General features: G+C 43.7%; 1 pseudogene and 1 gene segment (V, D, J or C); both read left to right on the forward strand.

Moving 5' to 3' along the window:
• The first annotated feature begins 440 nt into the window (after window positions 1-440).
• LOC129518405 (immunoglobulin heavy variable 1-69-2-like) lies at window positions 441-975 on the forward strand. The segment is given in 2 exon segments: window positions 441-526; window positions 611-975. Coding segments are annotated over 2 exon segments (411 nt in total).
• Window positions 976-6,276: 5,301 nt separating this feature from the next.
• On the forward strand, window positions 6,277-9,155 carry LOC129518485 (immunoglobulin heavy variable 3-74-like; annotated as a pseudogene).
• Window positions 9,156-13,744: the final 4,589 nt, after the last annotated feature.

The raw sequence follows: 13,744 nt of genomic DNA on the forward strand, positions 1-13,744 counted from the left end.
ATGGCTTTTACATATCTGAGGTGTGAAGAGATGGAGGTGGGAATGCACTGATTACCTCACTGGATGCAGTATATTGGAGACACACTGATCCACGAATAAGACATTCAGATCTCAGAGCCAACATCAGGTTCATAGAGGCTCTGTCATTCAGAGATGGCTTCACGATGAGGAGGATGTCCTGTGTCTTCCAGACCTTCAGTGGGGACATTCTGTCTGCAGACAGTTCAGGGATCTAGAAGGGGACCTACGTCGTCAATGAGGATTAGGACTTGGGCCTCAGGTTCATACATAGCACAGTCCTGTGATGATGATCTGCTCCTTCTCTAGATGAGGGTTGTCTTGAGTATGAAATACTCCATCTCATGAATATGCAAATTGTCCGTGATGCATTAGGATAATAAGTATAGGAATATCTGTGCCCTGAGTCACCAACTCCTGCACACCCTTCCTCCAGAAGCCCCTCCGAGCACAGTCCTCACTATGGACCGCAGCTGGGGAATCTTCTTCCTGCTGGCACTGGCCACAGGTAGGGGACACCCCACAAGTAAGGCTGAGGACGGGACCAGGCCCAGTCAAGGATGACTTCATCCCCTCCTGTTCCTCTCCACAGGTGTGCACTCTGAGGTCCAGCTGGTGCAGTCTGGGGCTGAGGTGAAGAAGCCAGGGGCATCTGTGAAGGTCTCCTGCAAGACATCTGGATACACCTTCACTGACTACTATATGCACTGGGTACGACAGGCTCCAGGAGCAGGGCTTGATTGGATGGGACGGATTGATCCTGAAGATGGTGCCACAAGGTATGCACAGAAGTTCCAGGGCAGAGTCACCCTGACAGCAGACACATCCACAAGCACAGCCTACATGGAGCTGAGCAGTCTGAGAGCTGAGGACACAGCCGTGTACTACTGTGCGAGACACAGTGTGAGAACCCACATCCTGGGAGTGTCAGAAACCCCGGTGAGAGCGCAGCTGTGACGGGTCATTGAGGAGTGATACAAACAAGGATTCTCTGACTTCCTGATACCAACGTGTCAGGGGTTTTGGACAAACTTAATATACTCTTGTGCACATCATTCTCTCTACAAAGGTTTGAAGTGACAGTTACACAGAAAGAATGATCCTAGTTAAACACTTTGCATAAAAAAATTTTATTACGTTTTATCGTGCAGATTTTTGCAACCATTTGGACACAAAAGGTGAAACTCCTTGAGGTCTTATCTGGGAAGTGTCGTAAAGTGTTATGCTACACAATCTGAGACTGTTGATTTGCCTGCAACAGGGTCAAAAATTTTCCCACTTGTTTTGAAATGTGACAGTGTGCTTGGAGAAAAGAAAGGATGTGAACGCCATGGATGAATTTCTCTGCCCCACTCTCCGATCGAGCATCATATTCCTCAGATTCTGGTAGGACACTCATGAACTCATGGACACAAGTCCTGGGCTGACAGGTGCGCCAGGTTCAAGCTCAGTCTACATCAGCACATCATCTTGGCAGACCCCCCCTTCAGTGCTGAGTTTCTACAGAGGCTCCTCTCCACCCAGCCCACCCCAATGGTGTCTCAGTCCTTCAGGCATTACTGGGAGTCACCACAAACACAGGCATCATTGGATGACCTGGGAAAATGTGACCTAAAAACCTAACCCATAGGCTTTCCATGGCCACAGGGTCCGGGTATCACACACAGGGCTCAGGTCTACAGGCGTTAACTCCATACCGTCTGGAGGTCTACATAAACTCAATTCATATTGCAATTCAGCAAGATAACAGGTTATAAAACCAAAACACAGAAATCAGGGACATTTCTATATACTGACAGTGAGACATAAGAAAGAGAAACCCAGTCATCATTCTCATTTACAATTGTAATAACAATAGTTAAGCATGATCCAAAACAAAGAGGTAAAGGATCTATACTGTGAGAACTGTAGAAAACTTAGAAAAGAAATTGAGGAAGACATGAAGAACTAAGAAAAAAGAATTCCGTGTTCAAGGATTAGAAGAAAATATATTTTTGAATATTTATGCTACCCAAGGAAATCAACATGTATTTAAAAGATTTTATTTATGTATTCATGAGAGAAACAGAGAGGCAGACAGAGGCAGATGGAGAAGCAGGCTCCCTGCAGGAAGCCCAAAAAGAGCCAGATTTGGGACTCAATCCCAGGACTCTGGGATCACACCTTGAGCCAAAGGAGGAAACTCATTGGCTGAGCAATGCAGAGGTCCCAGAAAATTACATATTTAATGCTATTACTATCAAAATGTCTTCAAAGTTTTTGCACAAAGCTGGAATAAACAATCCTAATGTTTTAATGTAACCAGAAAATACCCACATGGATGTTGAAAAAGCAAAGTAAATGTGGAGGCATCAGAATCCCCCACTTCAAGCTGTTTTACAAAGCTGTGATCATTAAGACGGTATGGATCTGGTACAAAATAGACACATAGATGAAGGGAGCAGAGTAGAGAACCCAGAAGTGACCCACCCATTGATGGTAAAATCATCCTTGACACGCGACAGAAATACAAATGGAAAATAAATCAAAGTAAACAAAAGAGCCTTCCAAATGTGGTGTTAGAATACTTGGACAGCTCTATGCAGAAGAATGAACCTGACCCACTTTCTTATACCAGACATAACAAAAATTCAAAAGGGATGAAGGACCTGCATGTGAGACAGGAGTCACTCATAATCCTGCAGAAGAACACCGGCAGGAACCTCTCTGATATTGGTCACAACAACATCTTACAAGACATATTTCCAACGGAAAATAAGACTATGGCAAAAACAAACTGCTGGGACTTCATCAGGATAAAACGTTCTTCACAGTAAAGGAAAGAGTCAGTTAAAAGTAAAAATACAAAAAGGGGAAAAGATATTTGCAAATTAGAAATTATTTAAAGGGTTAGTATCCAAAATCTATAAAGAACTTAGCAAACACAGCACTCAAAGTTTAAAAATTCCACTCAAGAAATGAGCTGAAAACACAAACATATATTTCTCCCAAGAGATACATAAATAGCCAACAAACATGAAAAATGCACCACATCAATCAGGTTCAGGAAAATTCAATTCAAAACCACAAGGCGATATCACCTCGCACTGCTCAGAATGGCTAAAATTAACAAGGCAGGAAAAAGCGGATGTTGGCAAGGCTGTGGAAAAGTTGACCCCTCTTGCACCATTGGTGAAGATGCACCTGGTGCTCCACTTTGGATACAGTAGATCTGTGCACACCCCAATGCTCAGGAACCTGGGAACTGAGACACCGGACCACCAGGTAGGGGAGCATCAAGCCCTGGTGAGGAAGAGGAAGAGGAATGTGGTCCCTTGGGCCCCTCAGGACCCTCTGACCACAGATCCCAGCCCCAGGGGCAGGTACAGAGTGAGTCTGGGAATAGAGGTCTCTCCTGTTGGGCTCTGGAGTTTCTGAAGCTGGGAATAGATCCACGCTTAGAACCTCTCTGGATATTTATCTGCCTCTGGGTGTCAATGTCTCTGAGAACCTCACCCTCTGGGGAAATGGCCAGGGACTCCTGGGCCCTCATCAATTCAGAACCTGGACGATGATGAATAAGACAAATGATCTGATTTTACCTCCTCTCCAATTACAGATGTGATTCTGTCTCTGTAATGGATTAGGTTTCAAAGGCATCTGAACTGGTGGAGACACTCTGGAAAACTGTGTGCAGGTTCCTCAAAGAGGTAAAAATATAGCTACCCTACAACACAGTAATTGCAATACTGGGGATTTACCCCAAAGATACAGATGCAGTGAAACAGCAGGACACCTGCACCCCGATGTTTATAGCAGCAATGGATTGGAAAAATAAATATTCATATAATGTATAAGCCACCAACAACAATCTAACATTCAATATGAACCCTATCAAAACACCACCAACTTTTTTCTAGGGAATGGAAAAAGCCTACAATTTGTAAATAAACAGAAAGATTCTGAGTAAGCAAAAGAATTTTGAAACAAAAAACAAATCAGTGCAGCCCGGGTGGCTCAACGTTTTCGCACTGCCTTTTTGTCCAGGGCGTGATCCTGCAGACCTGGGAATGAGTCCCATATCAGGCTTCCCACATGGTGCCTGCTGCTCCCTCTGCCTGTGTCTCTGCCATTCTCTCTGTCTCTCTGTGTCTCTCATGAGTAAATAAAAACTTTTTTAAAAAAGCAAAAGCCATCAGAGTTTCAGATTTCAAAGTTGTGATCATCAAATATATAATCAGTATAATAGTGACAGTAAAACATGCACATGGTCAATGGAATAGAAAATGAACCCATAAAGGGAAACAAAGCTCAATGGCCAACTTATCCTCCACAAAGTACAAAAGACTATCAACTGGAAAAAGGACAATCTCTTGAACAAGTGGTGTTGGGAACATTGGACACTGCAAATAGAATGAACCTGGGCCACATTCTTACACTCCACACAAAGATAAACTCAGAGTAGATGAAAAACCTAAATGTGAGGCAAGAAACCATCAAAATCAAGGAGATTTTGTGACCTCAGCCACAACAGGTTCTTGGTACTCGAATCTCCAAAGGGAAGGGAAACAAAAGTAAGAGTGAACTCTATGGACTACACCAAGGAAGGAGCTGTCGTACAGCTGTGGAAACACTCAACATAATTAAAAGGCAACCTAACAACTGGAAAAGATACGGATGCCTGTGTAGCTTGAGCATCTGTCTTTGGCTCAGGGAGTCCTAGAGCTCTAGGAATGAGACCAGCATTAGGCTCCATGTGGGGAGCCCACTTCTCCCTCTGCCCATCTCTGAATCTCTCTCTCCGTCTCTGATGAATAAATAAATAACATCTTCCAAAAGAATAAAAACAATGGGAGAAGAGATTTGCAAATCTATCTCCAGATTAAGGCTGGTTTCCAAAATCGAAAAATAAATTACCAAACTAAACAACCACAAAGTGAAAACTACAATCAGAAATGGGCAGAGGACATGATGATTCACCTTGTCCTGATTTGAGTTGTAGAATGTCACTTTATATTAGGTAGGTCATCCACATACAAAATGAAATTTATTGTCTCCTCTAGGTCTACCTTATATCAACTGCTTATCCGACAGATGCACATGCAATGAAACGACGGGACACCTGCACCCCGAAGTTTCTAGCAGCAATGTCCACAGTAGCCAAACTGTGGAAAGAGCCTCAGTGTCCATCGAAAGATGAATGGATAAAGAAGATGTGGTCTATGTATACAATGGAATATTCCTCAGCCATTAGAAACGACAAATACCCACCATTTGCTTCAACGTGGATGGAACTGGAGCATATTATGGCTGAGTGAAATAAGTCAGTCAGAGAAGGACAAACAATATATGTTCTCATTCATTTGGGGAATATAAATAATAGTGAAAGGAAATTGAAGGGAAGGGAGAAGAAATGTGTGGGAAATATCAGAAAGGGAGACAGAACACAGAAGACTCCTGACTCTGGGAAACGAACTAGGGGTGGTGGAAGGGATGATGGCGGGGGTGGGGGTGAATGTGTGATGGGCACTGAGGGGGGCACTTGACGGGATGAGCACTGGGTGTTATTCTGTATGTTGGCAAATTGAACACCAATAAAAATAAAATTATTATTTAAAAAATGCTGCAATAAACATAGGATGCACGTAAAAAAATAGAACAGACAATGCATCCTGAAGACAAGAGGAAAATGCTTCTGCCCCAGCCTGAAGGACCTACCAGTAAACGTAGCAAGAAAACTACATAAAAAAAAGAAAACTGTGGTAACCTGCAAAGAAAATAATTAGTTTTCTATGACAATGTCTTAATAGAGTCAACGAGTAAAAACTTCACATAAAAACTGGAAGAAATAACTCATGAGCTCAGCGAAAATATCAGTATATAAAATCAGCAAATAAAATAAAGATATATTCCTACAAAATAACAACAAATTACATGTGCAAAATTAACAAAATAATCCGATTTCCACTAGCACCAAAAATAAATATATAGGATTAAAATTTACTAACAAGATGAAATATCTCCAGAAAATGACATATACTGATGTGTCTTTTGAAATGAACCCAGAAATTAAAAAATAACTGTCCTTAGAACTTCATATAGTCAGAGGGCCATCTACACAAATTGCTATAGATTGTGGTGACACACTTGTGGGGCTTTAAATACACGAATGTAAGTCTGGAGCTGGTTATATAGTCAGAGGACATGCAAATAGGGCCCTCCCTCCACTGATTAAACCAGCCCAGTCTGACCCTGCAGCTGGGAGAGGAGGCCCAGCCCCAGGATCCCCAGGTGACCCGATTCAGGGATCAGGACACAACACAGACAACTCACCATGGAGTCTGTGCTCTGCTGGGTTTTCCTTGTCGCTATTTTAAAAGGTAATTCATGGAGAACAAGAGACCTTGAGTCTGTGAGTGGAGGTGAGTGAGAGAAACAGGATGTGGGACAGTTTCCTGACCAGGATGTCTTGTGTCTGCAGGTGTCCAGGGTGAGGTGCAGCTGGTGGAGTCTGGGGGAGACCTGGTGAAGCCTGGGGGGTCCCTGAGACTCTCCTGTGTGGCCTCTGGATTCACCTTCAGTAGCTACGCATGACTGGGTCCGCCAGGCTCCAGGGAAGGGGCTGCAGTGGGTCGCACGGATTACATGATGGAAGTAGCACAAGCTACGCAGACGCTGTGAAGGGCCGATTCACCATCTCCAGAGACAACGCCAAGAACACGCTGTATCTGCAGATGAACAGCCTGAGAGCCGAGGACACGGCCGTGTATTACTGTGCGAGGGACACAGTGAGGCGACCTCAGTGTGAGCCCAGACACAAACCTCCCTGTGGAAGGGGATCGGGACCACCAGGGGGTGCACACTCCTCACCACTTCTGTCTTGAAGGCCCAGGAGCAGGTGCAGATGGGGGTTCTGGGCAGGTTTCCCGTCAGGGTCTGGGCTTCCTCTCCAAGGAGTATTTTCCCCCGGGAGTCTCTACTGGGCATAGGATTCTGTGCTTACGTATTCAGTCTCTAACTTACAAAATTTTTTGTCATAGAAAGAAATATGCCAACGTCCAAAAACGACAGGGTCTCCCTCTTTGCTTAATCCTTAAGCAGTTTCTGATTTGGAAACATTTTGGTTTTAGTCAACAACTATTCTTATATGTGTAAGGACAGAACTGCTTAAGTGTTCTTACTACTGTCCCAAAATACCAATTATCCATATCTCCATGTACTGTAACTTCTCCTTTATAAGGGGAGTCCCGGCTGTATACATGGTACATGAAATAACCACTCAGCCCAGTGTGCTAAGATTTTATTTTCTTTTATTTCGTATATTTGTTTTTGGAGTTTTATTAGCCAACATATAGCATAACACCCAGTGCTCATCCCGTCAAGTGCCCCCCTCAGTGCCCGTCACCCAGTGACCCCCACCCCCGCCCTCCTCCCTTCCACTACCCCGCGTTCATTTCCCAGAGTTAGGAGTCTCGTGTTCTGTCTCCTAACCTGACATTTACCACTCATTTCCCCCCTTTCTACTTTATTCCCTTTCTCTATTTTTTATATTCCCTAAATGAATAAGACCCTCTAATGTTTATCCTCCTCTGATTGACTTATTTCACTCAGCATAATACCCTCCAGTTCTATCCACATTGAAGTAAAGGGTGGGTATTTGTCGGTTCAAATGTGCAAGGATTTTAGAAACAACATAAAGTACATGCTGGTCATGACACTACATAGGGCTCAAAAATCAAAAGGAGACAAGAAGGATTGCAGGTTTGACCTCGGTCTTCAACCGCACTGACAGAATCAATATTAACATCAACCTGGGAAAGCAAGGGACACCAAGAAGTACGTTGTGAGGATGTGTAGTCTGAAGAGCCCCCCCCACACACACACACAGACAGGAGAGTGCAAACCTTTTTCACCATCATCCGGTCTGTTGAGAGCAGGGCAGACCTCTCAGCACGTCATAAGTGCTTGGATTTGGGAAGGACACTGGCTCAGGGTGTGTGTTGTGGGTCAGTGGTGGAGATGAGGTCCTGCTCCAGGAGGGGCTGTGTGGAGTCAGTGTCCCACCTGCTTCAATGGAGGAAATTCAAAGTCTCCTGCTGGATATCCCATGGGTGAGGCAGGAGGAGGAGATGGAGGACTGGTGATCACAGGAGTTAGCAGGTGACACTCAAAGATGCAGTGAGATGACAGATTCCACTAAACTATTCTGAAAAATGAGAGAACAAAAGTGGAGGAGGACCTTCCACCAGCAGGGAATAACTCATGGATCCTTCAGGTGTGGATATCAGCTCACTGTATGTGACCTCTGCCATCCCCATGTTGGAACCTAGTGCCCTTGTGATGGGAGAAGGAGTTGGCCCTTAGGGGAGCACTTAGGTCAGGAGATGCAGCCTCATCATGGGATCAGGGCCCTTATACACCAGGACTGGGAAATCTCCCTGCCCTCTGCCCCATGTGAGGTGACAGGAAAGGACGGGCTAGGATGTGGGCGCTCTTCAGACACCACATCTGCCTGCACCTGAACCTCAGACCTACCAGACTCCAGAGTTTTGAGAATGAGTGTTTGTTGTTTAATCCACCCAGTCTGATGCGGTGACATCACGCAGACACAGTACAACAGGCACTTACCTCTTACTTGTTCTTCACAACCTGGTCCCAGTAGAAGTGCCAGGTTAGGAAAAAACAGAGTAGGAAACCCACACCTAGACTCACTGTCATCAGCCATTGTCCATGCCCCTGTGCTTAGTAGTTGTGCATCATGTTGATGCCACACATTCTTCCTACAACCCTGGGGATCTGGAGAACCATTAGTATCCTAGGATCCTTCCCTCTTTACCACCGGAGTACCTTTAAGCCAGCACATCCCCATGGAAGCAGACATCTAAAGTTCAGATTATCCTGTCTGCTGCTCATAATACTATAGAGAATATTCTAGATCAGCCTCGCTCCTGTCATCATCACCACAGTTATATCTCCCGATGACAACGTCCACACCTCCTACATCCAAAAGGTGGTCAATTTTCTATGAGTTTTTGCAGTTTCTACGCAGTTTTTGTTCTCTCAGGCCTCTGAGTGATATCATGGGTGATCAGAATGATTCGATAACTGTCGTGTTCCAGGAAGGAGACAAGCTCACAGACCCTGATCCAGCATCTTAAGTCCTCCCTCCCAATGCTGTTATAGCAAAGACCGTGTGGAGAATTCCCTCTGCTTTATGTGCTGAAGTTCAAATGGGAATTCTGGAATTTTATGTCAAAATCACCTAAATTTATTTCCTTCCTAACTCTTATCTCAGTCCTGTGGATTCATTTGTGTTTGAGTATATGTTGTACAATTATTATATTATTTTTCAGTAAGTAATGGTGACATGTGTGGTCCATGCACATAATCTCACTAATGAGTGACATAGAGAGGAAAGCACCTCTCAACATGTGACACGGGCTTTGTGCAGGAGGTCGGGCATCCTCCACAAGGACAAGAATTGTGGGAATATTATTATCACAACTCTGTCTTAATGCCATTGAGGTAGATGCACTTTGGATGGAGTGGGAAGCTGGCAGTCTCCCTGATGTACAGGATCCCCTCGGGGACAGAAACTCCTAGATCTGGAGACAGAATAGTAGTCCTGTCTCATTTGGCAGGGTCAAAGGGACTAACCTGAGAAACCCCAAACTGAGGTGGATCAGAGCAGCAAATTGGAATTGAGTTCCTTAATCTTGGCATTTTCTCTAAGTCTCTGTCTTCGTCTGTTTGTACAAAAGCCAGTTATAGTTCCTGCTCCAGAATAACAGATTTATTTTTTTTATTCTATGATAGTCACACAGAGAGAGAGAGAGAGAGAGGCAGAGACCTAGGCAGAGGGAGAAGCAGGCTCCATGTACTGGGAGCCCGACGTGGGATTTGATCCCGGGTCTCCAGGATCGCGCCCTGGGCCAAAGGCAGGTGCCAAACTGCTGGGCCACACAGGGATCCTGAATAACAGCTTTATGATAAAGAGTTCACATAGGATGCTGGGTCTGGGTTCAGAGAGTGTCTGTGGTGTGTGTTGCATGCACTGAGCTCTCCTCTTTTGGCTGCTGTTTCCTTCAGGCCAGGTGTCTACACATGCTCTCCTTGCCTGTGGTGGGAAGTGTGTGGTCCCTGGCCAAGATGTGGTGATTTTTAACGGGGTGAACTCTGCTCTTCTTGTTAAATGAGCCCTGATACAACCTCCACTAGAACTGAGGCTCTGATGAATTCTCTGGTTAGGAGATGTGGGTGGGCAAGGGTGCAGCCATTCTCGGAAACCATATGGTGTGACATCAAATAAGTAACAGTAGACCAACCCTATGATCCAGCAAATGCACTACTGGGCATTTACTCTAAGAACACAAAAGTACTAAGATGCCTGGGTGGCTCAGCTATTGAGCGCATGCCTTCAGCTCAGGTCATGTTCCCAATCTGGGGATTGAGTCTCATATCAGGCTTCTGGGAGGAGCCTGTTTCTCACTCTTTGTCACTGTCTCTTTGTGTCTACCATGAATGAACTAATAAAATCATTAAAACAAAAAGTATTCTGGGACATCTGGGTGGCTCAGTGGTTGAGCGTCTGCCTTTGGCTCATGGCATAATCCCAGAGTCCGGGGATCGATTCCCACATCGGGCTTCCTGCATTTAGTCTGCTTCTTCCTCTGCCTTTGTCTCTGCCTCTGTGTGTGTGTGTCTTTCTCATGTATAAATAAATAAAATCCTCAAAAAATAAAAGAAAAAAGAATACAAAAATACAAATTCAAAGGGATACATGCACCTGGATTTTTACAGCATCATTATGAACAGAATTGCTGTAGTTTATGAAAACAGCATGAAAATCAATTCCCAGAATCTATATTTATATAACATATAAACACTGAGTTACTAGAGACCAATTACGGAACAGGTCAACACTGAGGAGACCAGGAAAAAAAACCACAAGACTTTTCAATATATTGTCAACAGAGAAACTATTCATAGGCAATCATTAATCATGAAAATGGAGTGTTATAGATATATCAATATGCATAATACCAAATATCAAGAATACACTTTGTGAAAAATCAACTAGATGAACCCGTTGAACAACCAGACTGATCAGATACAACAGAGCATCTTACATGAAATCACAAGTTCACCTTTGAATGTGAGAAAAAAATTAGTTCACTTTACAAAAAGAGCAACATTGAAACCAATTGCCAGATTCTATATTCATATAAAATACTAACACTGATATAGTAGAGACCAATTAGGGGACAGGTCAACAATGAGGAGATCAGAAAAAGAAAACAAGACTTTTCAATATATTATCAATGGAGAAACTATTCATAAGCAATCATTAATCATGAAATCAGAATGTTCTAGGTAAAAATCAATATGCATAACACCAAATTTTTAGAATACACTTTATGAAAATCAGCTACATTTTTCTACTCACGTATTTATCAAGGTAATAAAATACAAGATATGGACCAAGGGAAAACTTGCACATATTTCATAACCAACAAAGAACTTTCACCTGAATATCATAAGAACCCTCAAAACTCAATGGAAAAAAACAACAGAATTCATCTATAAAACAGGCAGAGCCTTGTGTGGATGGATATGTTGTACAGGAGGGAAGACATACATGATGTAAGCCCATGAGAGGACACATTCCACCAGGATCTTTCAGGGTAATTCACGTCAACCACAATGAGGTGCCCTAGACACTCATCATGGTGGCACAGGTATGAAAGAAGCACTGAGCAGAACATCCTGGGGAGCAGGCAGGACACTTGGGCCTCAACCCTGCAAGTAGGAACGAAAAATGAAACAGAAGCCTTGGAAAATAATTTTTCTGTTCCTCCTGAAATTAAAGATGGATGACCTACCAGGGGACCTGGAAATCCCACTGCTCAGTGATTGCTCCAGAATAAAGAAACCTAATGTTCTTGTAAAAATGGCATGTGATGAATTATAGGGTCTTCATTTCTGTTAGAAGCCTAGAAAACCCCCAAAAGCCTTTGTGATTTAAAGAATAATCCCAGGAAGAAAACATCCATCAATGGGAAAGGATTCTGCGATAAGACGTCACACTATTGATGCACCCACCATCCCAGGGGAACCTCAAGGACATGCTGTTCCATGAAGCTCAGCAGTCTCGGAGATGACAGGCCGTGCAGCCTGGGGCATTCGTACAGCCAGGCCAGGGTCACAATTGTTTGGTTGGGCTTTTTCTCCCTCTCTCTTCCCTAAACCCAGATGATGAGCTCCTCTGCATCAGGCTGCATGTTACCCTCCTGTCCACAATGTCCTCAGGTATGGAGTCTCCACGCACTGAAAGAAAACCACGTCTTGTCCTCTGATGGGGGGTTCCTGAGAGTCTGACTTGTTTTGTGATAGGAACTGTCCCTCCAGCATCTCTGGCTCTGGCTCTCTCCTGCAGGTGAGCAGGACTAGGTTAAGACACCTCCACTGAGTCCATCTGTCTCCAGCTACTGTCTCTCCCCACAATCTGAGGTCTAGACCTTCCTCTCACTCAGGCGGAAATGAGGTCAAGTGTTTGGGAACAGAGTGAAGTCACAGTTTTATTCAACTGTCTGCACTGTTTGTTTTCTATAGAGAAATAAATACAGAAGAACTTGTCCAGATTAAAAAAATCATACTTTATATATTTATTTAGAGAGAAAGAGAAGAAGAGGAGTAGGAGAGAGACAAAGAAAATCTCAAGCAGATTCCCCATGACCAGAGCCTGACTTGGGGCTCAATTCCAGGACCCTGAGATCACGACTTGACTCACAACCAAGAGTTAGATGCTTAACCATGTGAGCTGACCAGGCGACCCATCTCTGAGCAACTGTTTAAAGAGAGATTTGTGTTTGTTATTACTGTGTTTTGTCAGACTTTCTATTGAGGTTAAGAGTCCCTTCTGTTTTTTGGAGACTAAATCCATCTCAGTATATAGTTGAACACACTGTCTCCCATTTCATAGGCTGCCTTCTTGCTCCGCTAATATTTGTCCTGCACACTTTGTGCATGAGGTAGCCTCACTCATCAGTCTTTGTTTTTTTGATTGTGATATTAATGTTATATCAAATAAATCATGAAATGCCTGAGTGGCTCAGCAGTTGAGCGACTGCCTTTGGCTCAGGGAGTGATCCTGGCGTTCCGGGATTGAGTCTCAAGTCGGGCCCCCTGCATGGAGCCTGCTTCTCTCTCTGACTGTGTCTCTGCCCCTCTCTGTGTCTCTCAGGAATAAATAAATCTTAAAAGAAAAACAAATAAATCACGGCCAAGCAAATATCACGATGTTTTCCCCTTAGTTTACATGTATAAGTTCTAGGGTTGAGACTTCCCCTTAACGTTTTAATCCCTTTTGAGCTTTTCTGTGTCCTTGTATCTGTGTGATATTTGATAAGGACCAAGTGTCATTATTTGCATGAGGCTGTCCAACACCATTTTGCAATAGAGACTATCCTTCCCCACTGTGTATTCTTAGATATCCTGTGGTTGAAGGATTTCTGACTGTATATGCACACGTTAACTTCTGGGCTCTGTAATGTGCTCCTGGTCTCCATGTCTGACGTTAGGCAGTCACACACTGAAATAGTTAATGTGTGACTAAAATACATTTCTGTAGAGAGATGTGTGATGTCTGACTCTTCTAATTTCTTAAACTGTATGGTGACTTTCATGTGATTTTCTTTTCCATATGAATGTGGAGTTTTTCTATTATGTAAGAAAACAATTGATATTT

Source organism: Nyctereutes procyonoides, unplaced genomic scaffold (genome assembly GCF_905146905.1).
Source record: "Nyctereutes procyonoides isolate TBG_1078 unplaced genomic scaffold, NYPRO_anot_genome, whole genome shotgun sequence".
Taxonomy (NCBI): domain Eukaryota; kingdom Metazoa; phylum Chordata; class Mammalia; order Carnivora; family Canidae; genus Nyctereutes; species Nyctereutes procyonoides.